Source organism: Colletotrichum abscissum (assembly GCF_030869225.1).
Source record: "Colletotrichum abscissum strain IMI 504890 chromosome Unknown Scaffold_65.1, whole genome shotgun sequence".
In the NCBI taxonomy this organism is placed as follows: Eukaryota; Fungi; Ascomycota; class Sordariomycetes; order Glomerellales; family Glomerellaceae; genus Colletotrichum; species Colletotrichum abscissum.
The window spans coordinates 1-21961 of record NW_026850509.1 but is presented as its reverse complement, the minus strand read 5'-3'; the positions used below and the strand labels follow the sequence as shown (position 1 = coordinate 21961).

General features: G+C 54.7%; 12 protein-coding genes across 12 annotated transcripts; 4 read left to right on the top strand and 8 right to left on the bottom strand.

The window, feature by feature from the left end:
• Positions 1-596: 596 nt before the first annotated feature.
• Positions 597-1237, top strand: CABS01_15296 (uncharacterized protein; the record flags this gene model as incomplete). The annotated part of the gene is made up of 2 exons (XM_060548632.1): positions 597-1023; positions 1086-1237. 2 exons carry the CDS (start codon positions 597-599, stop codon positions 1235-1237), a joined length of 579 nt encoding a protein of 192 aa, XP_060391899.1.
• A 492-nt stretch (positions 1238-1729) lies between these two features.
• Positions 1730-4179, bottom strand: CABS01_15295 (elongation factor G; the record flags this gene model as incomplete). The annotated part of the gene is made up of 2 exons (XM_060548631.1): positions 1730-1784; positions 1841-4179. The coding sequence occupies 2 exons, from the start codon at positions 4177-4179 to the stop codon at positions 1730-1732; spliced, it is 2394 nt and encodes a 797-aa protein (XP_060391898.1).
• Positions 4180-4942: 763 nt separating this feature from the next.
• Positions 4943-5962, bottom strand: CABS01_15294 (uncharacterized protein; the record flags this gene model as incomplete). The annotated part of the gene is made up of 3 exons (XM_060548630.1): positions 4943-5107; positions 5188-5558; positions 5632-5962. 3 exons carry the CDS (start codon positions 5960-5962, stop codon positions 4943-4945), a joined length of 867 nt encoding a protein of 288 aa, XP_060391897.1.
• Positions 5963-8642: 2680 nt separating this feature from the next.
• CABS01_15293 (major facilitator superfamily transporter) lies at positions 8643-10019 on the top strand (the record flags this gene model as incomplete). Its single annotated transcript, XM_060548629.1, has 1 exon — positions 8643-10019. The coding sequence occupies one exon, from the start codon at positions 8643-8645 to the stop codon at positions 10017-10019; it is 1377 nt and encodes a 458-aa protein (XP_060391896.1).
• Positions 10020-10134: 115 nt separating this feature from the next.
• CABS01_15292 (uncharacterized protein) lies at positions 10135-10956 on the bottom strand (the record flags this gene model as incomplete). Its single annotated transcript, XM_060548628.1, has 1 exon — positions 10135-10956. The coding sequence occupies one exon, from the start codon at positions 10954-10956 to the stop codon at positions 10135-10137; it is 822 nt and encodes a 273-aa protein (XP_060391895.1).
• A 2843-nt stretch (positions 10957-13799) lies between these two features.
• On the bottom strand, positions 13800-13994 carry CABS01_15291 (uncharacterized protein; the record flags this gene model as incomplete). Its single annotated transcript, XM_060548627.1, has 1 exon — positions 13800-13994. The coding sequence occupies one exon, from the start codon at positions 13992-13994 to the stop codon at positions 13800-13802; it is 195 nt and encodes a 64-aa protein (XP_060391894.1).
• Positions 13995-14116: 122 nt separating this feature from the next.
• Positions 14117-15452, top strand: CABS01_15290 (minor allergen Alt a 7; the record flags this gene model as incomplete). Its single annotated transcript, XM_060548626.1, has 4 exons — positions 14117-14143; positions 14566-14651; positions 14741-15233; positions 15258-15452. 4 exons carry the CDS (start codon positions 14117-14119, stop codon positions 15450-15452), a joined length of 801 nt encoding a protein of 266 aa, XP_060391893.1.
• Positions 15453-16354: 902 nt separating this feature from the next.
• Positions 16355-17598, bottom strand: CABS01_15289 (uncharacterized protein; the record flags this gene model as incomplete). The annotated part of the gene is made up of 4 exons (XM_060548625.1): positions 16355-16673; positions 16727-16928; positions 17007-17221; positions 17327-17598. The coding sequence occupies 4 exons, from the start codon at positions 17596-17598 to the stop codon at positions 16355-16357; spliced, it is 1008 nt and encodes a 335-aa protein (XP_060391892.1).
• A 180-nt stretch (positions 17599-17778) lies between these two features.
• CABS01_15288 (uncharacterized protein) lies at positions 17779-17913 on the top strand (the record flags this gene model as incomplete). The annotated part of the gene is made up of 1 exon (XM_060548624.1): positions 17779-17913. The coding sequence occupies one exon, from the start codon at positions 17779-17781 to the stop codon at positions 17911-17913; it is 135 nt and encodes a 44-aa protein (XP_060391891.1).
• A 137-nt stretch (positions 17914-18050) lies between these two features.
• Positions 18051-18422, bottom strand: CABS01_15287 (uncharacterized protein; the record flags this gene model as incomplete). The annotated part of the gene is made up of 1 exon (XM_060548623.1): positions 18051-18422. One exon carries the CDS (start codon positions 18420-18422, stop codon positions 18051-18053), a length of 372 nt encoding a protein of 123 aa, XP_060391890.1.
• A 1309-nt stretch (positions 18423-19731) lies between these two features.
• On the bottom strand, positions 19732-20700 carry CABS01_15286 (uncharacterized protein; the record flags this gene model as incomplete). Its single annotated transcript, XM_060548622.1, has 1 exon — positions 19732-20700. One exon carries the CDS (start codon positions 20698-20700, stop codon positions 19732-19734), a length of 969 nt encoding a protein of 322 aa, XP_060391889.1.
• Positions 20701-21045: 345 nt separating this feature from the next.
• Positions 21046-21252, bottom strand: CABS01_15285 (uncharacterized protein; the record flags this gene model as incomplete). The annotated part of the gene is made up of 1 exon (XM_060548621.1): positions 21046-21252. The coding sequence occupies one exon, from the start codon at positions 21250-21252 to the stop codon at positions 21046-21048; it is 207 nt and encodes a 68-aa protein (XP_060391888.1).
• Between the last annotated feature and the right edge of the window lie 709 nt (positions 21253-21961).

Sequence of the window (21961 nt, the reverse complement as noted above, 5' to 3'; positions counted from 1 at the left end):
TCCAAGTCCGCTGCATTCACCCTGGCGTGTCGTCTGCCCCCCGGCCAAGGATTTCTGTTTAAGGTTGAGCGGGGGTGGTACTGTCGATCTTCGGTCGTCAGCAGAGAACCACGGCGAAGTGGATGTGCCGGGAACATAAGGCTCCGTGTCTCGGTATGCCGGTGTTGACCGTCACTACCGTGTGAATTCAAATGATGAAGCCGGTGTTCAATCTAGCATGAACTTATTGACTTCTACTGCGGCCAAGAACAAATCTGTTTGACAAAAAGGGCTTGGGGGTTGGGGGGTTTGTGTTGTGGCTATATGAAGAGCGCCGGAGGTGCATTGCGTCTATCGTCAACAACCCGAATAGGTGGATTTCATAGAATGGAATCAAACAAGATACCCATGAGTAGGTGTCAAACACCTCTGGAAGGGAAGGTGCTCGTTGCTACACCATGTCCTGCCCATGCAGTGACGACCCAGCACCTGTCTCAACATTTGGCAGGTATCATGTATCATCCGCTGCCAACAACGCGTCTACTTCACGCCTAAAAGACAACCGATTTCTCACATAGCATCCTACAAATCCTACACCATTAAACCATCCGTCAGCCATGTCCTCCATAGGGACCCCATCCCCAGCAAGCACCAATAGCAAATCAACCAGCCTCCGCACCCTCTGGTCCGGCACCCAATCCACCCTCAAACGCATCTTGTCTTCCCACCTCAGCCCCGGCCTCAGCAACCGCACACCTCCCTCGCTTCTCTCCAGAACAGCCTCTCGATCCGAACGCGGCAGCGTCGTCCGCTACATCATCACTTTACCCCCCAAGCCCTCGCGCCCGACGAGTAAGACCGCAGGATGTCTCTCCCTGCGCTTGTGCCTGCGATGCCGGTGTTGCTGCTTGAACGGGGAGAGCATTATCGCGATTGCGTGTCCGCCTGTGGCTGTGTACCGCGGGGCGGCGGGACGGAAGGTCGAGAAGAGGGTTGCGGTTGCGGTTGTGTTGACTATCGTCGGATGGGTTCCTAGAGTGATATGTGAGGAAAATACGAATGGACGCAGGAGGCCCGAGTAGGGAGGCTAGATTTTGCTGACCAAGTGGGTGTAGATGCCCTTTTGAGCGCTCCTGAGAAGCCAACGTCGCCATATTACTGGCATACGAGCGAGAGGTCCAGCTCGGCTGTGGTGAAGCGTCCGAGGAGACGAAGATCGACGATGCCGTCCGAAAAGCAAGTCAAACGGGTCGTCTGAGACGCGAAATAGGATTGTCAGTACAGGAGAGCCAGATTTTAGCACCATCCTTATTCCTCCAAATCACACGCGCAAGCAGGGGACTATTCAGAAGCAAAGGAACAGCATATGGGAGAGAAGACGAGGCTTGTATTGTTTCAAAGTCTAGTTCTATCATGAATCGCGTTACCCCTATACACCCTGTCTTTATCTTTTACAAGGTCCTACAGAAGGGCTGGATTTTTTCCTTTCACGTCCAGGCTTTTCTACAAGAAGATTCCTGACGTAACATTAGATATACATTTTTACATACGCCCGCCCAAATAGGCGACGTACGAGCCCCCCATCCGTCCCGGTTCGTGCGATTTCGCTCAAGGATTCGCGGACGGCGAGAAGGGGGGCTTCGATATTGATACATGGGTGGCACTTGTGTGCCATGGTTCTGTCACCATGTTTCCGGATGCAAATATTCTCTCCCAAAAAGAAAGCGGGGGAAAGTTCTTGATCAGTGGCTTATTTGGTGCGCTTGGCCTCCAACTCCTTCTGGTAGTTGGCGCAGAGCTCCTTTCTGCAGAGGTTGTTAGTAATCATTAACCGGAGTGATGTCAAGAGGGGTCAACGTACTGAAGGTGAGGAGGTGCCGCGGCGTAGTGGCTAAACTCCATACCGAACTCGCCCTTGCCCTGGGTGGCAGCGCGGAGCTGAGAACTGAAGCCGAACATGGCGTTGAGACTGCAGTCGGCGATGAGGGTAAAATCCTCGGTGCCGACCTCAGTGTCGTGGATGGTAGCATTGCGCTTGTTCATAAGCATGATGATGTTACCCTGGAACTCGTTGGGCGCGGTGATGGTGGTCTTCATGAGGGGCTCGAGGACCTGGCCGCCGGCGTCGTCAAAGGCCTTGCGGAAGGCCATTTGCGTGGCGAGGTTGAAGGCGAAATCGGACGAATCCGTGACGTGGGTGGAGCCGTCGTTGACAATCATCTTTGTGCCGATAACCTTGTGGCCGAGGAGAGGACCCTTGAGGGCGGCCTCTTCGAAGCCCTTGGAGCAGGCGGTGAGGTACTTGTCCGGGATGGTGCCGCCGACGACCTGGGTCTCGAAGAAGTTGGCCTCCGGGTCGTCGTGGGGCTCGATCCAGCCGGCAACGCGGGCGTAGTCTCCGGGACCGCCGGATTGTCTGCGGAGGAGGAAGTCGTACTCTGTCTTGCGGGAGACGGTCTCGCGGTAGGCGACGCGGGGCTTTCCGGTTTCGCAGTCGACCTTGTACTCGCGGCGGAGGCGCTCGACGTAGATTTCGAGGTGGAGCTCGCCCATGCCGGAGATGATGGTCTCCTCGGACTCCTCGTCGACGTGCAGACGGAAGGTGGGGTCCTCACGCTGGAAGCGGTTCATGGCCTTGGAGAAGTTGTCGGCGTCGCTGGTGCGCTTGGGCTTGATGGAGAGGGACATGACGGCGTCGGGGACGAACATGGAGGACATGGTGTAGGGGAGGCCACCGTCGGTAAAGGTGTCGCCCGAGGCGCAGTCGACGCCGAAGACGGCGCAGATCTCGCCGGCGCCGACCTCGTTGACGTCCTCCATCTCGTTGGAGTGCATGCGGACGATGCGGGGGATGCGGACCTTCTTGTCGGTGCGGGAGTTGAAGAGGTAGGTGCCCTTGCGGAGCTTGCCCTGGTAGACGCGGATGTAGGTGAGCTGACCGTAGTTGTTCTCCTCGAGCTTGAAGGCGAGGCCGACAAAGGGGAGCGAGTTGTAGGGGACGAGCTTGACGGTGGCCTCGTCGCGCTTCTTGTCGAGGGCCTTGTTCTCGACCTCGGACGGGTTGGGCAGGTAGTCGCAGACGGCGTCCAGGACGGTCTGGATGCCCTTGTCGGCGAGGGCGGAACCCATCATGACGGGGGAGAACTTGAGGGCGATGGTGGAGCGGCGAATGGCGGCCTTGATCTGGGCGTTGGTGGGCGTTTGTTCCTCGAGGTAGAGCTCCGTCATTTCGTCGTCGACGTCGGCCAGCTTCTCAATGAGCTCCTGGCGCTTCTCCTCGACGAGGTCCTTGTAGCCTCCGGGGAGGACGTCAGTGGTGCGGACGACGGTGCCACGGGGGCCCTCAAAGTAGTGTGCCTTGCGCTCAATCAGGTCGATAACGCCCTCGAACTCGTTCTCGGCGCCAATGGGGATCTGGATGGCGGCCGCGGGAATCTTGAGCTTGGTGTTGATCTGCTCGACGGCCTTCCAGGGGTTGGCACCCATGCGGTCCATCTTGTTCACGAAACTGATGCGGGGGACGTTGTAGCGCTTCATCTGACGGTCGACGGTGATGGTCTGGGACTGGACGCCGCTGACGGCGCAGAGAATCATGACGGCACCGTCGAGGACGCGGAGCGCTCGCTCGACTTCGATGGTGAAGTCAATATGGCCGGGTGTATCGATGATGTTGATGTGGTAGGTTTCCTCTTTTCCTTCTTCCGTCTTCTTCCAGTCGGCGAAGGTAGCAGCCGACTGGATGGTGATGCCCTTTTCTCTCTCGAGATCCATAGAGTCCATCTTGGCGCCTACAGAGTCCTTGCCGCGGACCTCGTGGATGGCCTTGATGCGGCCCGAGTAGAAGAGCACGCGCTCGGTGACGGTCGTCTTTCCGCTGTCAATGTGGGCGGCGATACCAATGTTGCGCACGCGCGACAGGCGCTTGGCCTCCTCGGGGCTCATCTTGGCGGCGACCAGCTCGGGGGTGAGGGTGGAGGCGTTGTCCTGGGCCATCTTGAGGGCCTCGGCGGCGGCGTCCCTGACCATCGGGGTCGTCGAGAAGGCGCGTACGGAGTTCTTCTTCCATGCCGTCGTCGTTGTTGTCGAGGACTGCTTCTTTACGCAGGCGGCGAAGCTGCTAAAGTGTCGTGCATCAGCTTGAGGCTTCACGCCTGCAAGCAGACCGCCATTCGGCACTCTGACGGCTCGTGGAGCCCTCATCGTGACCAATGTGTGTGCGGACGAAGAGAAGGGGAAGGGGAGGATGGGAATATGCAATGGGGAAAGATATTACAGGAAAAGGGAGCCGGGATCCATTCGGGACAAATGGTCTGATACGGGGCTCATCTTTTTTTTTTTTTTTTTTTTTTTTGGCCTTGCTGTCTTCCAATTGCCCAGGCGAAACTTTTTCTTCTTGGGGACGGGAGTGACAGGGGTTCCGATTTCGCGCCGTCGCGGAGGCACGTGTTTTCGTGGAGGAGTGGGTCCTCTGCCCGGCAGTGGACGAATCGCGGCATCGGGATTACTTACGCCGGCCGGTTCAACGGGTAATCGCCGGAAGTGGAGGCCGGAGCATGTCCGTGTGCTTTACCTAATACTTGTATCTTTATACTAAATCACCATATAGGTAAGTATGTGTGTATTGGCATAATTGTGATGCTCTAGAGTGAGTTGTGGTGCTGACATGGCTCCTGGAAAGTACACATCATCATATGATGCAGACCTGGCCGTCAGAGCTTCGAGCATAGGCAAACCTGCGGCACAGCATTTGGGTTCAACTGGAAGCATCAGACGAGATAGACTCATGAGCGTATGCCGCTCAAAGAGGGGCTTGAAGCTTCATTTTTTGTTGACATTCCTCCAAATTAATAAACGCTATCTTGCGCCTTTGAATGAGATACCCATCTTTTGCAAAAACGCCAATACCTTTCCCAAATTGCCCATCCCTCTATCCAACCAAACGCCCTTGAGTTACACACAAGCCTCAAATCCAGTGGTCATCCAAAGCTCGGTTCTTGTCGAGGTAGTCGTACACCTGCTTGTAGTCCTTACAGACGTGCTTCGCATCCCATCCATCGCTACCGGTGAACCCAGGCGGGAACGTCGTCTGCGTGCCCTCCAGCGCGACATCGCCAGCGCACATGATGGCCTATTTCAACCAAGATTAGTTCCCCATCCACCAGACACTTCTCGAAGAGAAACACAAAACAACAGAACATGACTACTCACCTGCCGCAGATACTCAAAGCAATGCTGCAAATGCCACGGCCCCTCCGCGCCCTCCGTGCCCTCGGGGATATGCGAGTGCATATCGACGTTGGCGCTACCGTTGACGGCCATGCCCGCGTAGCTCTCGAGGATGGCGTACAGGCAGTGGAGCTGGTGCGTCATTGAGGTCGTGAAGACGGTGCGCGGAGCGAACTCGGGTAACGGGACGGGGAGGTTGTCGTGGGCCTTCGGGTCCTTGACTTCGAGGTAGCCCAGGCCCTTGGGCACGATGGAGAGCCACTGCTCCTGGAGAGTTGCGTTTGTGAAGAGGGCTTTTGGGTCGTCGGGGACGAAATCTGTTGTTGGGTGGAAGGTTGTTATTTGCTGGGAGACTGTTGCACATTGTTAGTTTTGGTCTATTTTGTGGGTAGCATTGAGTAAGTAATGGAAGATGTATTGGCGTACATTTAGGTGCGAATCCTGTGAGGTCGCCGACTGGCTCGAGACGCTTGTCTGGTGTGCTGATTGTTGAAATGCCCCTTCTCTCAAGGAGCAGGCCGACGATGACGACCAGAAGAACGGTATCGAGCAGCCAGCGCCATCGTCGGAAGAGGTTCCGGGCCTTCGCGCATCGACTCGCTCGTGATGATGGTGAGCATCTGCCGTCTTCAATGTCTGCCCGCTTCCATGGCTTGCCCTCGTCGCTGAGGAGCGACACGCTGACGTCGGTCATGGCATCGTCGGTGATGTCTGCCTCTCGACGGGCGTCGGAGTAGGGTGTATTGCTGGGTTTCATAGCGCCAGGTCTAGTTCTCGGGGAATTGGTGACAAGGAAGGGAATTGTACGATATTCAAACGAGTAGATGGCAGGTAAATATGATATTCCCGATGGCTCGGGGTTTGCAATGTCAAGGACTATGTACAGCATCTGACCAGCAGAATGTCACGTCTCCGAGTGCCTCAGCCTACGTTGCTAACTATGGGAAGGGGGCGACTGTGCGACCTCACCCGCCGCCCTTGCATTCTGTGTTTTGAAACACCACACATCTGGGAGCCCTGGGCTGATGTTGAGGAGGGCGGCGGCGCATGCCTCATTGAGTGGTTGCGCGGCGCGTTGGATGATTTGAAAGGAGCTCCGACACTTTGTGTATGAGGTGAGCGGAGCGCGGGAGGATGTTTAGGACCGTGCAGGGCTGCAGGCTGCGTCAATCATCAGTCGGGGTGGTCAGGTTCGGGGTCGGGGGATTTCCCAAGGGACGGGGGATTGTTTATGGGTGGTTGTTTGTATGGCGCATGCGTCATCTTTGATTGTTTTGTCACTTCGAAACCTTGAAGCCGTATTGAAAGCGAGGTTTCGGTGTGCAAGTGGGATGTCGTCAAGGTTTTGACGAATTGACCACTCTTGACCCCTTTTGGTGAGAGTTTCTGTCAACACCAGCAAACATTTCAATCAGCCAAAGTCAGGCTTACATCGCACGACTAATTATTTCCACCATTCCTGGGCGCAGATATCTAGAGTATTGGTTGCCGAAAGAACACGCACAGCAGAATTTGAAGGGACCTTGAAGTTTTGGTGGCTAAATCTCACTTGCAATGTACTTTGAGAATGCATTCAGAGACCCATCCATGGAGGTTTCTCTCGAACTGGCGGCAATTGGCAAAGTTCATCGACACCATTCAAAAGGGGGGAGGGCAAGGTAACAAAACGAAAGACGGGCAAAAGACGCATCATTAATTACATCGAGTAAAAACGGCAAAATGATAACTGTGAGATTCGAACTCACGCCTCTTGCGAGACCAGAATGCTCATCCGTTGGACGGATGAAGCTTTTGAAGCTTGAGTCTGGCGCCTTAGACCGCTCGGCCAAGTTACCTGTTGATGGTTCTGCCGACCAAAATGTTCAATAAGGAGCTAGCAGTGTAACTGAGGCTGCCCGTGCTTTCTATGTGTGGCGCAAAACCTAAGCCGCTGATAAGCCGCTCGCAGAAATAAGCTCTTGTTTGACTTTCGGGATCGACAAACTCTCGTCCCATCAATACTATTCCCGACGTTATTCACATCATCATCCCATCACAAGAAGCGACCTTCATTGAGTATCTGAATATGTAAACCTTTCCTCACCAATCCCAACATCTGATGCTGAACGCCCTTATCTCGGATATAAATTCGATCCTGGATTGAAGATATCGGAGTGGATCACCGGCCTCGGCGATCGCGCAAGCGCCGAGATGGATCAAGGGAAAGAAAAAAAGTCTGAACCCTGACTCTCGAATCTGACAGGAATCGGGCCGCTATCGTCGTCGACCAAAATCATTCCACTTTCCTCTTGGTATCGACGTATCGTGGACTCGTGGAGCACAGAGCCCCCCGGTGGGATTCAGAACAGCGGAGACGGCTCCAGAGCGGGAGTTGATGTCGGCAATCTCAGTCTTTCTGTCTTGTTGTGGTTTGCATCTGTTGATGCTTTTCTTCTCTTTCCAATAGTCTTTCTGAGTTCATATTCAGCAGGTCTGGACGAACATGTTGCTTCTCATATCGGTGACAACAGCATCATTCACCAAATACAACCGTCCAGCGACGAGTCTATACCATCTCAGAACATCAGCACCATGCACAACTACCGCATCCTTGGACTCCAATGACCTTACCGGCGTCAACATGAACAGCAAAGCAACGCTTGATGAGCTGTCCCGTCACAAGCGCCCTGTCGCCAACTAGCAGTCTAGTGTTGGCCGGGCTCATCCGTTCGGCACCACGCGCCGATTCCACCTACCACCACTTCCCGCCTGCCTGCCGCCCTATCGGGACCCCAGTGGCGGCGGAGCCCTTTGATAATCCTTTTTTCTCTGCATGGAAGTCTTCTCCTTTTTTCCTGTCGGCACCCTTCCACTCTGGACCCAACACCAAGGATGGTGTACGAAAGAGTGGACCTCGGTGGTGCAATGAGCGGTCTCCATTTTCAGCCTCTTTCGAGCCAAGTTTATATCCGGTCAAGGGGTCTTGTCTGGTCTGACTATGGTCTAGTTCCGCTTGTGACTGTCCGCCACGCAGCTCTCTCGCATTCACTCTTTTACTCCTTTTTGCCGTCACTGCTACCCGATGGGATTCTTAATCCATACCGCATGGTTTCTTCCTTCTTCTTGGTACTGCTTGTTCTATATTTGAGTTTCTCGGCTTGGAACGACCATAAGGCCATCTTCGGCGATTTCCCACCATCCATGATCGCTTGATGCAAGGGCTTACACTCATACTTAATGTCTAATCTATCCCGAAAGACGCTCTCCTTCGCACTCGTGTCGTAATAGCGCGCCGCAACTTATAGACCAAAGATCGCCACCCAACGTTGCAACAACAAGTCGGTCCGCCAAGAAGTACTTGAGCAACCTCTCTCATCAAACCAAGGATATCAAGCAAGATACACCTACTCGTCTGAACAGCAACAAACAAAACAGACACAATACAGATAACGCCCACAATGACCGTCGGAGACACAAACACCACAACCGAAAAGTCCGGCTCCGGCCCGGACCTTCGCTCAACAACCCCCTCCGAAACAACCCTCACACCCGCAGCCCCCGCCGACCCGGAACCCCAGGCAACCCTCGCGGCCGGCGCCGAACCCCTAACAACATCCACCCCGGGCCCCGTCCCAGACGGCGGCCTCGAAGCCTGGATCCAAGTCCTCGGCTCCTGGGTCATCCTCGCCGACACCTGGGGCCTCGTCAACACGTTCGGCGTCTACCAGACCTACTACGAACGCACCCTCCCCGGCGTCACCCCCTCCGCCATCTCCTGGATCGGGTCCCTCCAGGGCGCCTTGCTAATGATGGTCGGCCCCATCTCGGGTCCCTTGTACGACGCAGGCTACTTCCGCGAGCTCCTCTGGGCGGGCATCACCCTCATCATCCTCGGCATGTTCATGACCTCCCTCTGCACAACCTACTGGCAGGTCCTCCTCGCACAGGGCGTCTGCGTAGGTCTAGGCTGCGGACTCGTCTTCCTCCCCTCCACCGCGATCCTGAGCCAATACTTCCACCGCCGCCGCGCCCTCGTCATCGGCCTCGCGGCGACGGGCTCCCCGATCGCGGGAATGTGCTTCCCCATCCTCTTCGGCCACCTCGAGCCCCGCATCGGCTTCGGCTGGGCCACGCGCATCATGGCCTTTATCCTCCTGGGATTGTCCGTCATCCCCGCCGTGAGCATGCACACCCGCCTCCCGCCATCGGGCCACAAGCGCTCCCTCGTCGACCGCACCGCGCTCCGTGACCCGGCCTTCATGCTCGTCATGGCGGGTTCGTTTGTCGGGTTCCTGGCCATGTACGTGCCGTACTTCTACATCCAGCTCTTCGCCGTCAGCCACGATATTGGTCCCGCGAACTTTTCGTCATACTTTGTCACGCTGCTGAGCGCGGGGAGCATCCCGGGCCGCGTGATCCCGAATTACCTCGCGGACAAGGTCGGCGCGTTGTACATGCAAATCTCCGTCGCGGCAGGCTCAGCCGTGCTCATGTTTGCGTGGCTCGGCATCCGCAACATGGCGGGTCTCGTCGTGTTTGCGATCCTGTATGGGTTGTTCTCCGGAGGCATGGTGAGCATTTCGCCGACGGTGATTGTGAGCTTGTCGCCTGACCTCGGGCGCGTCGGCACGCGCATGGGCATGATTAACTTTGTGGCGGGTATCGCCATCTTGATCGGTACACCGATTGCCGGTGCCATCTTGGGTGACTATAGCGGTGTTGCGTGGCAGTCCATGATCGGGTATGGAGCGGCGGCGTTGACGGTCGGGTCGATGGTGCTTACCGCGGCAAAGATCTTTCAGTTGAAGGGGGAGAGGAGGGATCTGAAGGCTTGAGAGTCGTTGATGATGGTTGACGAGGTACAGATGGATAGATTTCTTGTAGTTGGACTATATACCCCTTTGCGAATAGATGAGATTTGTTTAATTCTGGTCGTTAACTTCTTGATACTCACTTTGTGCACCACCACCCACAACCTACAGCCGCAACGCTCCCTAACACCACAACCCATCTCACCAACCCTTTGATAATCTGCTCCTTCGCAAACTTATCAATCGCATCTCCATCGTTCACCCTAGGAAACGGCACACCAGGGACCGGCCTCCCCAAAGCCTCACACAACGGCCCCCACCCGTCCTTAACATCATAAAACACCAACCTCTCCTCGTCCACAACCCTCCTGACCCAAGCCTGATGCAAATCCCACACCCGTCGCGTAGGCAGCACCCCATCGGCTTCTTGTTCCGGGGGAAATAACTCCCCCCACCGACCGTTGGGAATAGCATCAATATACTGCGGAAACCACCTCATCGTAGGCAGCCAAAACAGCGCAAACGACAGAAAAGCCTGCAGGCTCCGCTCTCCCGTCTGTCGAATACTCCGCACCCACGCCTCCGGATCGCGAACGGTGCAGATGACCAGGGCGTCGGGGTGCAGCGCGGCGAGTTCCTCGGTGAAGAGCATTCCGGGGACGTCGACGACTGCCGCGTAGCCGTCGTGGAAGTGTGTGGTCAGGGTGTCGAGGACGACCTTCTCGTCGGCGGCGGTACGGATGGGCGTGTGGGATAGGCAGGTTATCCAGGAGCGGATCTCGGATTCCGGGCCGTGGGTGAGTTGGGTGCCGCCGTGGTGGACGGGGGCACCGGCCCCGTCGTCTTCGGAGAGGAGGATTTCGAGGGCTTTGGCAAGGGAGGCGGTCCCGGTGCGGGGAAGGCCCGCGCCGATGACTTGGAGGCGGGTGCCGGGTTTTGGTTTGGAGGCTTCCTGGCCCATGGTTGGGGGTCTGGTGATTCACCTGATGTTTCTGGAGATCTGGTGTTGGTGTAGTCTCCTGGTAATAGGCTACTTACTTCATGATCAGAAAGTGAAAAGGAGAAAAGGAGAAACAAGAGAAAGAAAGTCATCAGATTCCCTTCAACGCATTATGTGAGGGGGGAATAATCAGCTGGACTGACTACATGCAGATTTCTGTGCTGATGTCAGACCTATCGTTGACAAGCTGGTTGCCTAAAGAGGAAATATCAAGTATCGACCTAGTCGTCAGCTTCGTTGGCAGCCCATCGCCAAGCACTAGTTTGGTGTAGAAAGCAATTGATGGCGTTTCTTGGTAGACGACTTGGCGCGGCACGAGCCAAAGAGCTGCGGGCAGGCTGTTGAGGATTTAAGAGGCCTGCAAGTCTGCTGGTTGCTTCATCACATCATGTTGGCCATTGTTGTCCATGCCTAGGACGCCTGAGGAATCTGCAATTGTCAGAAGATAATGTTGACTTTCTTTGTGGGTGTCGAGGGAAAAGAGATGAGAGAGACATTAAGACGTGGTACTGTATCGGGAGAAAAGGCTGGTCGATGTCTCTCCTTCAATTAACCTCCGTCTTCAACGAATGTATCGTATCGCTCCAATGGCTGCTTCACTGAAAACTAGTCTTGCGATGAGACAAATGATTTTGAACGCTGCTGTTCTTCAGAAGGGTCCTTCTCAGCCGAGGATGAGGCATGGAAATATAAGGTAGAGTGAACCCTTGTTGCGAGATAAGCAAGTAAAGATGGAGAGTAGAGAAGTCCAGCAACAATGGAAGATATCTTATCCCCCGTAACGTCATGAATCAACCTCGTTCTCGCACCGCTGGGGCTGATGCTCCAACCTCAAGTCATGTTCCGAGAACGAGAACGACAAGCAGATCCCGATTGCCTGGTATTATCACCAAGATACGCGGATGACAAACTGCTCAACGCCAAGTCCAAACCTCCCATCGATATTCAAACGGTGTCACCTTGCTCTCCTTTGAAGAAAATGATTCATGATAGAGCTCCAGCGTCGGAAGTTCGTCCTGCAAGAGGATGGAGCCCCTTTGCCAGCGGGGACGAAGAACCGTGGTAGGGCGTTGGGAAGATGCAGCTGCCAGCGAGTTGTATGCAAGCAGGGGAGAGCTCCGCCCTATCAATTCAGCGGAGACGGTCCTGGTGCCCCGTATATTGATGTGTGGTGCTGATTCAGCCTTGGATGATGGCTTGGGCGGCAGCTTAGCAACGCTTACTTTGGCGTTGTGTGGCTTCTTATTCCCGCGCGCCAAAAGATTCGCAGTGTGAATAGGGGACAGCTGCCAGCTGTTGGCTGTGACTAAAGTTGGAATGTACAGGTATTGTTGTTGTACTTTTGGCCCGTGCTTTCTGCAGCTCCGATCATCGATCCTCAATCTGTCGGCTCCGTCACCCGTGGCCGTAGCCGTGGCCGTACCTGTCAGCTTCGTGGGGGGACGGCGGTGGCTCATTTGTCAGGTACTACTAATCTCATCCAGTGAGGTATCCGTACCTTGGCTAGACCAGTACGTACATCTCTGTACTATGCATCGGCTGATGAGGTTGAGATGAGCCTAGTCTCCCTTCACCGTCTCTCTATCTACTGGGTCAGGACATGTACATTGCACCGTGTTGTCGCCCGTGTTGCTTGATAGAGCAATTCAACGAGATTACAAACTTGGCGAGCCGCTCGAGTGATTTCCACTTGATCGAGGGTTTCAGCGCGCGCGCGAGTTGGTCATCACCAAAGCCTTACGGGGTATCCGTACACCATTTCTGATGGCGGCAGGCCTTGGATCCGAGGCTCCTCCGCTCTTAATCCGTGATCCGAAAACCTCTAATTCCATCTGCATTCTACCTTACCAAGCTTACCTTGCAGCTAGGTTGCTCTCCCCGAAGACCAGGATCTAGCAGCTCACTCCGTAGGCTAGCAAACAAGTGCCGTTCTGTCATGGCGTAACGACTTTTGGTATCCATAGCTTATCGATGGGCATGGAAGGGATTGCCCGTGTATTTGGTAAGGCTTATGATAGCTTGAGCTGGGGTTGTTAAGCACTTATTCAGCACCCACACCAACACTTTTTGTCACTTTCTCTCTCCGGCCCGCCCTGACCGTTTGCGAACTGCTGGCCGTGGTCTCCCCGGCTGTCACCACCTTACGTAGGTAGTATTGGATGCTGTGCAGATGAAGCAAGGTATGGTGGTAAGGTAGCTTGACAGGGCTCGGATGGGATAACGTACGTACCTGGGTTACCTTACTACTGTCTACGGATGGTCGTTTGGGTGTTCTTCGGGACTATCACCCCCCAACGCCAAAACAAACCATGATCTTGAAGAGCCCGTCGCATTCCATCTCACCCGCACCCGTTTGATGCTTAATCGGTTCTCCCGTCCGTTGACCGAACCTACGATGCCGTCGTCAAACTCGCGAACTGAACTCATCTCAAGGTACCTACTAGCAAGCAGCTTGGAAGATGAGTGAAGCAAGGTACTTGTCAAATGATACCTACGGGCAACAGAAAGGACATGAACCCCTCCCCTGCCCCTCAGTGGAGCACAGACCCGCAGGGAGGGGCAGACACCAGCGGTACGTACAACTCTACCTTAGCTCCCCACCTCCTGCAAAAGCTCCAGGTACCTCACCACCACATCTCCTCCACCACTTCCAACTGCGTCCGTCGTCTTGCTGACTTCACCTTACATGAGTAGCCATGGCAGCATATCTCTCGTGTACGGATAGTCTCAATGGCTCTACTGTAGCTAATTCCCACTAGGCCGAAGAGCCTGATGAAACCGCATCCTAAGGGTACCCGACTGGCCTAGCCCAGCCCCATTCTGCATTCTCCTCTCTCTTCCCTCGTCCGACTCCCATCAAGTCTTTCCAGTGGCTTTGCCCAGCCTAGCGTGCCATTGATGATGCAAGACGCCCGTCTCGTTCCCCTCTCTTTCCCATCTTTGCTTGTCACCTTGTCTCTGTCTCGTATGCTCGGCGGGGGTTGCGCGCGCCTGTTCATGTTGGTATAAGACCACGACCTCCCCCTCTAGTTGTCTCAATATCTACACCCAGCATCTCTCTATTGAGCACCAATTCACTCTTCCTTTCCCTTATCTCCATACAAGACATCAATCCGTCACAATGGCTCCCAAGATTGCCATCGTCTACGTTAGTCCACTATTTCCTACAACCTAGCACTTCTTTCCTAATCGGGTAATTTCTTGTCACTTCCCCCCTTCCCCACATCACCTTACTTCACCTCACTCTCCCACCACACACACCGCAGTCTCAACCATTGAGTGCTCCAATGCCTCTGAAAATCTGCCATCACCATCTCAGAGACACAATGAAATGAACACACACACACACACACACACACACACATACATACACACATTCCCATTCCACTCGGTTGCGCGGCTTCCCCTGCCGACGCCGTTAATGACACCATGATACGGCCTGTTTGCCCGCACGAGAGCGCCCTGAACCCCACCTTACACACCTCACACCCATCGCGTCCCTATCCCAAACTCCCGAAGAATAGTCCCCCTTGACATTATAGCCGTCCTGCTAACACCACGATCTTCCAGTACTCCATGTACGGCCACATCCGCCAATTGGCCGAGGCCGAGAAGAAGGGCATCGAGAAGGCCGGCGGCACCGCCGACCTCTTCCAGTACGTCTCCCCCACCCATACCTCACCCTCACGACACACCTTGCCCGTACACACATAAACGCCAGCATGCCATGACTAACACACAACAGAGTCGCAGAGACCCTCCCCGAAGAGGTCCTCACCAAAATGGGCGCCCCCCCAAAAGCAACAGACGTCCCCGTCCTAGACGACCCCGCCACCCTCGAATCCTACGACGCCTTCCTCCTCGGCATCCCAACCCGCTACGGCAACTTCCCCGCCCAGTGGAAGGCCTTCTGGGACAAGTCCGGAAAGCAGTGGTCCACGGGAGGCTACTGGGGCAAGCTCGCCGGCCTCTTCATCTCCACCGCCTCCCTCGGCGGAGGTCAGGAGTCCACCGCCATCGCCGCCATGTCGACGTTCGCCCACCACGGCATCATCTACGTTCCGTTCGGGTACGCCAAGGCCTTCCCGCTCATGGCGGACTTGTCCGAGGTCCACGGTGGTGGCCCCTGGGGCGCGGGTACTTTCGCGGGCGCTGATGGATCGCGCCAGCCTTCGGCGAAGGAGCTGGAGATTGCTACGATCCAGGGCGAGGCATTTTACCACACTGTCGCCAAGCACGTCGGTTGACTGCATGGCAGCGAGAGCGGTGGCGCTACCGCCGTCGCGAATGGGGTGAACGGGTCCGAGAAGCCGGCGGCGGCGAAGGCGGACCCCGCGGTTCCGGCAGCAAAGGAGCCGGCCCCGGCGACGGAGACCCGAAAGGCCCCTCAGGAGTTGGACGACAAGGATGTCAAGGCCGGACCGTGCGGTCTGCCCAGCAAATGTGTCGTGCAATAAAAGGACGGGGTTGTTTTTGCCATTATGCCGTGGGAAATTTACAAAAGAAAAAAAGATAATAATAATACCTCACTTACTATTGATATATTTCAAAGTTATTCTATGGAGTGACATGACTGCCTCGCTAAGCCCTAGTGAACACATCTTGACCAACCCTTAGTATGTATGCGACGGTAGCGGATGAACCCTTCCAACCATGCCTACTAAAATGGAGTGATTCGATGGACAACCGGGGAGCTCCCCATACTAAGAAAATTGACTTCTGGTTCATGTTAAACTTACTGTCGTTCGCCGTAGAGCGATACAGGATAGAATACTTAAAGGTCTGGGCTCAAGGGGAATTAGTGACAAACCATCTTGCAGACCACCCATCCATTCGTACACTTTTCAATCCCTCAGGTAATTTGGGGGTGTAAAAATGCCCGATTGACAAGCTGCAACAGTACACTCTCGTGAAGACCAGACGTTCGCGATAAGATTTGGCCAGACCCCTGAAAACCCCTCCACAATGTTTACTGCTCTGCGATTCGTTGGCTACATCTGCAATATGAATTTCACCGAGCCACCTCTCCAGCTGGCGAGGGATTGAGGTCACAATCTCGGCGGACCAGCGCGTCTTGGCATCCCTGTCAGAAGAGGATTGACCATGGGACACTCGCAGATCTGCTGTGATACCACGAATCTTCAATCCATCTAGCTCTACTATGATTGGCAGAGCGATTGTAGGGCATCGTACGATTTCACTGATAGCACAGACATGCAAGACTCAACCACTTATTGAAACGAGTTTCCCATGTTGACCGATCTACTGTAAATAACGCCAGTGACCATGCACATTTTAGCACCGTGCAGTACGCTCCCTATCAAGCCAGCAATAACAAAGTAATGTTTACATAGCCCACTTAGTGTCTGCCACCAAAGACAACGTTCTTGCTGTCGTGGACGTTGATCATGGTGTACTCGGCAAGGAGCGGGTCCTTGTTGCCCAAGTTCAGGGTGACGGCGAGCAGGTTGGGCTCGGTCCAGGTAGGGCGGAGACCACGGGACTCAAGACGCTCCCACCAGTCGAGGAAGTTAGAAGCAGTCATGCCGTTGAAGAAGTGAATCTCAATCATGAGCTGGCCGACAGGGAGCTCCTCGCCGGCGCGGATGGGGAAGTCCTCGCCGAAACCGTCCATGGCCTCGAACTCGGCAAACTCGATGTCCATCTTCAAGATGTCACTGGTGTGGTATTAGTTCATGATCGTTATTACTTCAGCGTGAATGGAACGTACATGTACTCGTGGCCGTTCATCTTCATCAGGTCGGCAATGCTGTAGAAGGGGGGCGTCTTGGTCTTATCCGTCTTGCCAGAGATACCGGCCTGGAGGAAGTGGGCTCTGGCACGGTTGCCGGGCTCGAGTTGCTCACCAAAGTCGACGACGGAGAAATCGTAGGCCCAGACAACACAGTTGGTGCGGCTCAGCATCTCGTTCTCTGGAGGTGCGTCATCAGTGATTGTTCAAACAAAGAGGGAAATAGGTATTTGCCATATTGCATGCAAGGGACCCTTACCGAAGCTGGACTCATCACGGACACCAAAGGAGTAGATGACACACTCGCGGTCTCTGGGGAAGTTGACATATCTCGACATGCCGCACACCCACTTGCCGCCGTCTCCCATACGTCCGACGCGCTCCATTTCGTGAGGGCAGCTGTACGAGGCCGGGGCAAAGTCCCAGACGGAGTAAGGGTGCTTTCCGTAGGCCGCGGGGTCGGTGGCAGGGAACCTGACGGGAATATTGGTTAGCCATGTGATCTACGACTGTGTCGGCATCGAATCCTCATCTAGTGGATATGGGGAGTGCGGCGGCGGCGAAATGGAGGTGGCTTACAAAGGCATCAACGAGGCATCACCGTAGTCCTCAGCAATCATGTCGTGACGCTGCTTGACAGTCTTGGCCCAAATGGACTCGGCAGTGGCCATGAACTCCTTCATGGTGTTGCGACCGCCATCGTTGTTCACGAGGGCGCCGACCTTGTTGCTGGCCCATTCCTTGGCCTTGTCAGGGCTACCAAGGGAGTGCAGCAGAGCGAGGGTGAAGAGCAGACCGGCGGCGAGCCATAGCATCTGCACCATGCGCTTGGAGCCTGCAGCGAGGGCCATGGTTGCTATCAGGAGGTTCTTTTGTGACTGGGGTTTTCTGGAGATTTGCTGGAAATCCGAGTATATAAGTCGATTCGCGGAGGCTCAGCTGTCACTCTGGCGGAAAAGGACAGAATCGACACGTAATCGAGGGGTACAGTATCGATGAAGGCACAACGATGGGCGTCACGGAGAAAGTGAATGAGAAGGACAAGAACCGCAATCAGCGCTGGTCAGCAGCCGGCGCGGGGAGAAGGGCAAGCCACGGGCGGACGAAGTGGACTTGCGCAGATCTCTCGAATAGTGCCAAGAGAGCGACTGGAAGAAGAAGAGTGAGGAGGCCAAGGAGATAAAGGGAAAGGAGACGAGTCACGCCAAGGATGGATGAAAACGTCAGGACGAGGACGAGGCGAGAGAAGGAAAAAGAGGAAGCTTGTAGACGACTACTTAAGGTTCCTTGGACTGGGCAGTCGTCAGTCGTCGTGTGATGGGGACAGAGGGACCGGAGCATTGTGTGAATGGAAGGGGAGGGGTGGCGGCCAGGTTCCTCCCTCCAGACTTCCAGACCCTTGCGGATCTCGAGATCCAAAGGCGGAAGGAAGGCGAGACCAGGAAGTCACCAAGGTACGAGACTGAACTTGCACTTGCCCGCACTGCGTGACTGCCACGCCTGCCCTGAGTGACTTCCCGTGATGATCCAGCACGTTGAGTGTGGCATTCTCGGGGCAGGAACGGGCAGGAACGGGCAGGGAGCCAAGGCGTGTGTCTCTGCCTCCCTTCCTTGCGACTTGCGAGGGGTTTGGGTCCATACCTGGGAGAGGGAAGGAACTACATTGTTCGCTCATTCCTTGGGTGCCATTGGAAGGAACTCTGAAATGTGGAAGAGATGGATGGCACTTGAGAAGGTACCTCAGGAACAGGCTAGAAAAGATGGCAAGTGCCACAGGTAAACGCCTCCCAAGAAGCCAAAGTGCATCTTGTTGGCTTGTAGGTACGGGGTACCTTTTCTCGCCTTGTATCTGTGGAGGCACTGGAGGGCATACTTCTTGCTGTGTCCGAGATAGATTTAGTACTGCACCGAAACATGTCGTGTTTGGCGTCGAGAGTGGGGATACCCAGCCAAGCCCAGAGTATCCAACTGATTGACTAGCCTCAAAATGGCCGATGCACTTGGGAAGGAGGCATCTTATTCTTGGCTGCTACCATTCGAAGGGCCAAGGGCAGGTGCCGACTGGCAGCTGCATGGATGGGAAAGTGCCGTTCTGTCGGGTGCACGTGACGCAGTTCGGTCAATTGAGGGACTCCGACTGCATTTAGAGTTCAACAGCTGGGACGGGCAAGCACGAAGGCAGCATAGAACAGTGGAGGTTGATGTGCGGGATACCGGGGAACAGGAGAAGGTGGGCGATCAATTGTCATCCAATACTCCGCATCGAAGTATCAGGCGCTTCCTTTCTTTCTTTCCCCTTAGGTGCGAAGTTAAGGTAGTAAGGATATCTGCCTCAACCTCCAAAGTGTCCTCTTCTGTAGTCGCAAAGCGGAACCGACGAGAAAATGCATTTTTATTCTCCTGCATTAGAATGGCATTCAGGTCCGACGGTGGCGTCCAATAAAGCCTCGCTATTGCTCGTGATACAATCGTGTCAGATTGTCCAGTCCTGTCGGTCCTCCTCAAGACACCTTTTACCCCTAATTCAAAGGGAAGCTAACTTTGGCTAACGACCAACAGCTGAAAAATGTCGAGACGCGCTAACTTGATAACCTTCATTCCCGCCCTCCCGCGCCGTCTGTTCCACTGCTCGCTCCCACCAACTTTTCACCATGTGGCGCTCTTATCCTGGGTATCATTGCTTTTTCGAATGTCCTTCTCCACCTCTGCCTCCTCTTCGATCAACACCACCAGCAGTTCGCAGCCCTAGCTTCCAGCAGCCCTTCTAAGTTCCGAGTATCGACAGCAGCAATGGCGAATGCCCCTACTCCGTATACGAGATCCTTGCAGCCACGCGCGTCCCCTCTGCCGTCTTCACACACTAGATAGACAGACTCTTGGCTCGGCTCTGCTTTCTCAATTGACGGGGAACGATATCACCAGATGAGGTCCACTTCTGGATTGTGTCTTCATTTCCCTTTTCCCTTTGTACAATCACACCAACTTCAACCCCCCCTCTTGAAGAGATTTGTCTGCGAGCCGAAAAACGGGTTGGGCTGATACGACGACCGGTAGTTGCCCATCTCTGTGCTGTCGCCCATCTTTCCGTCTGAAAAGTCGCAGGGCGCTACTTTGATATCGCCGCGCATGATTTCCACCATGGACACAAGGGGGAACAGCAGCACGAGGAGCGACAGCAGCTGACCGAAACCCCAACCTCTCTCGCCCTGGTCGCTCAGCTCGTACGAAGGGCCATTGCCAAAGGCATCAGAAGCAATGATGCATCGAACCGCGGCGCCAACAGCCGACGCTGCCATAAGAAGGATGCCGATAATTTTGATAATGTTGATGAACTTTTGCGTCCGCAGGTGGAGGTACCAGCTTGCCAGAGCAAAGACGAGAGCGTTCGCGATGATGACAACAACGGTGCCGACGTAGCTGATCCCTTGTTGGTTTCCTTTTCCCTCGTCGCCGACCACCCACACGCAAGCAACGGGCAACTTGGATTCCTGCATACCCTTTGATACGCCTTGCAGGATGAAGACGCCATACACGACGTTCAGCGTTAGATTGACAAACATGAGGAATTGGCGGAGCCATCGCAACACCCAATCTCGGCGGAAATCGTGGACCAGAGCGAGAAGTGTCGCGTTGTGGACGGCCATGGAGAGATTTGAGAGCATCCAAATGATGAAGAAGTGATAGGGGACCATGACGTTGATCCTGGCGAGCCCGACGCACGCGATTCCGATGCCCTGGAGGATCTGCTGATCTGAATAACTGTTGAGAAGTTTCCGACGAATGTTTGACGGGTTTCCCTTCATCTCTTGGAAGATGATGGAGGAACTAATGATAAGAGCGAGACCGGCTGTGATGATGAAGGAGAGGAGCACGCCTCGGCCGGCCACGCCGGCATCGCTGGCGACCGGTGCATTCTCCGCGACGGTGCAATTCGGACTGTCAAAGACGGACATTTCGGTGGTGAAATCGAAGAAGTTCGTCGGAGCTGTCGTCTTTTTCGAAAAGAGATGCAGGGTCGAGCAATACTGTTGTTAAGGGGTAGACTGGAGGGGAGTCTCGAGGGATAAGGCTGAACGAGTGAAGCCGCCACGCGAATATCGGCTGTAGTCACTATCGACTGGCCAGTCGGTCAAGATGGCGATTTGATCTGCTTCGACAGTTGGACTCGAACCAAGGTCAAACTTTGCAGATCAGATCCTAATGGGAAAGTCTGACTGCATATATGCGCAGGATGAGCCAGGAACTTCGCCCTCCTCCTATTTTTCCCCTTCTCTTCTCCCAATGGAAATGACGTACGACTAAGCGCTGCCCCTGTCGTCTGAAACGGCCCTCCGCTGGGGAAGACCCTTGAAGCCGATGGACAAGTGGCTCTCAGCGTCCGCCGTCATCTTGTGGGCAGCGTTGGTCGCTGTGGCTGTGCCCCACCATTCGACCCCCGGCCCCGGGAGAGAGGGCGCCAACGCCCTGCAGATCGCCCCGCGATCCTCGGCTGCCACCCGCTGCATCTCCCTTGGAGGTGAGCTCGTACATACTGCTGCGTATCGCACTAATTTATCTACACGGTTGTGGCAGTGTATCTATTGACTATATGATTCCGTACGCTCAAAATTGAAAATAGGCGAGCACTCAAGCAAGTGATTCTGCTTTGTAGAACTCAATATATCCGGAGTTGATGATCAGACGCTTCCACTAAGCCAAAGGCCCGTGGTGAAAGCCATGTGCTCATTGGCCAAAAATCACAGATAGGTGGAGATATATCCTGGGTACGGAGTAATAAACCCCGTTTGCTAAGACTCAAACTACTGCGTACCTACGGTAAGGAACTTCAGGCACTGACTCCATTGTCGCTCATCACTACCCACCGCGAATGAGGGAATTGCTTTTCGATGAGGATCATTGAGACCAGAGGAGGCCTTCTATGGCGTACAGTCACCCTCTTACGGCGTTGAAGATGTACGATAGAGGAGTATGTCCCATCGCTGCCTGAGGGTTCCGCAGCAAGGTGCGAGTCTCTGGGGATACGTCGAACGCTGGAGGTTGAGGCGGGGATAGGGAGGGAGGAAAAGTTAGTGTTGACGATATGAATAGTGAGTTCTCATTTGGTTGATACATGATTTCCTTCTTTGGTATCTGCAGTCTTCGACAGTTGGTTTCGTAGAAGTAAGCTGGGTTAAGTTAGACCTACCTTAGTATAGAAACATCGCTCCTCCCCCC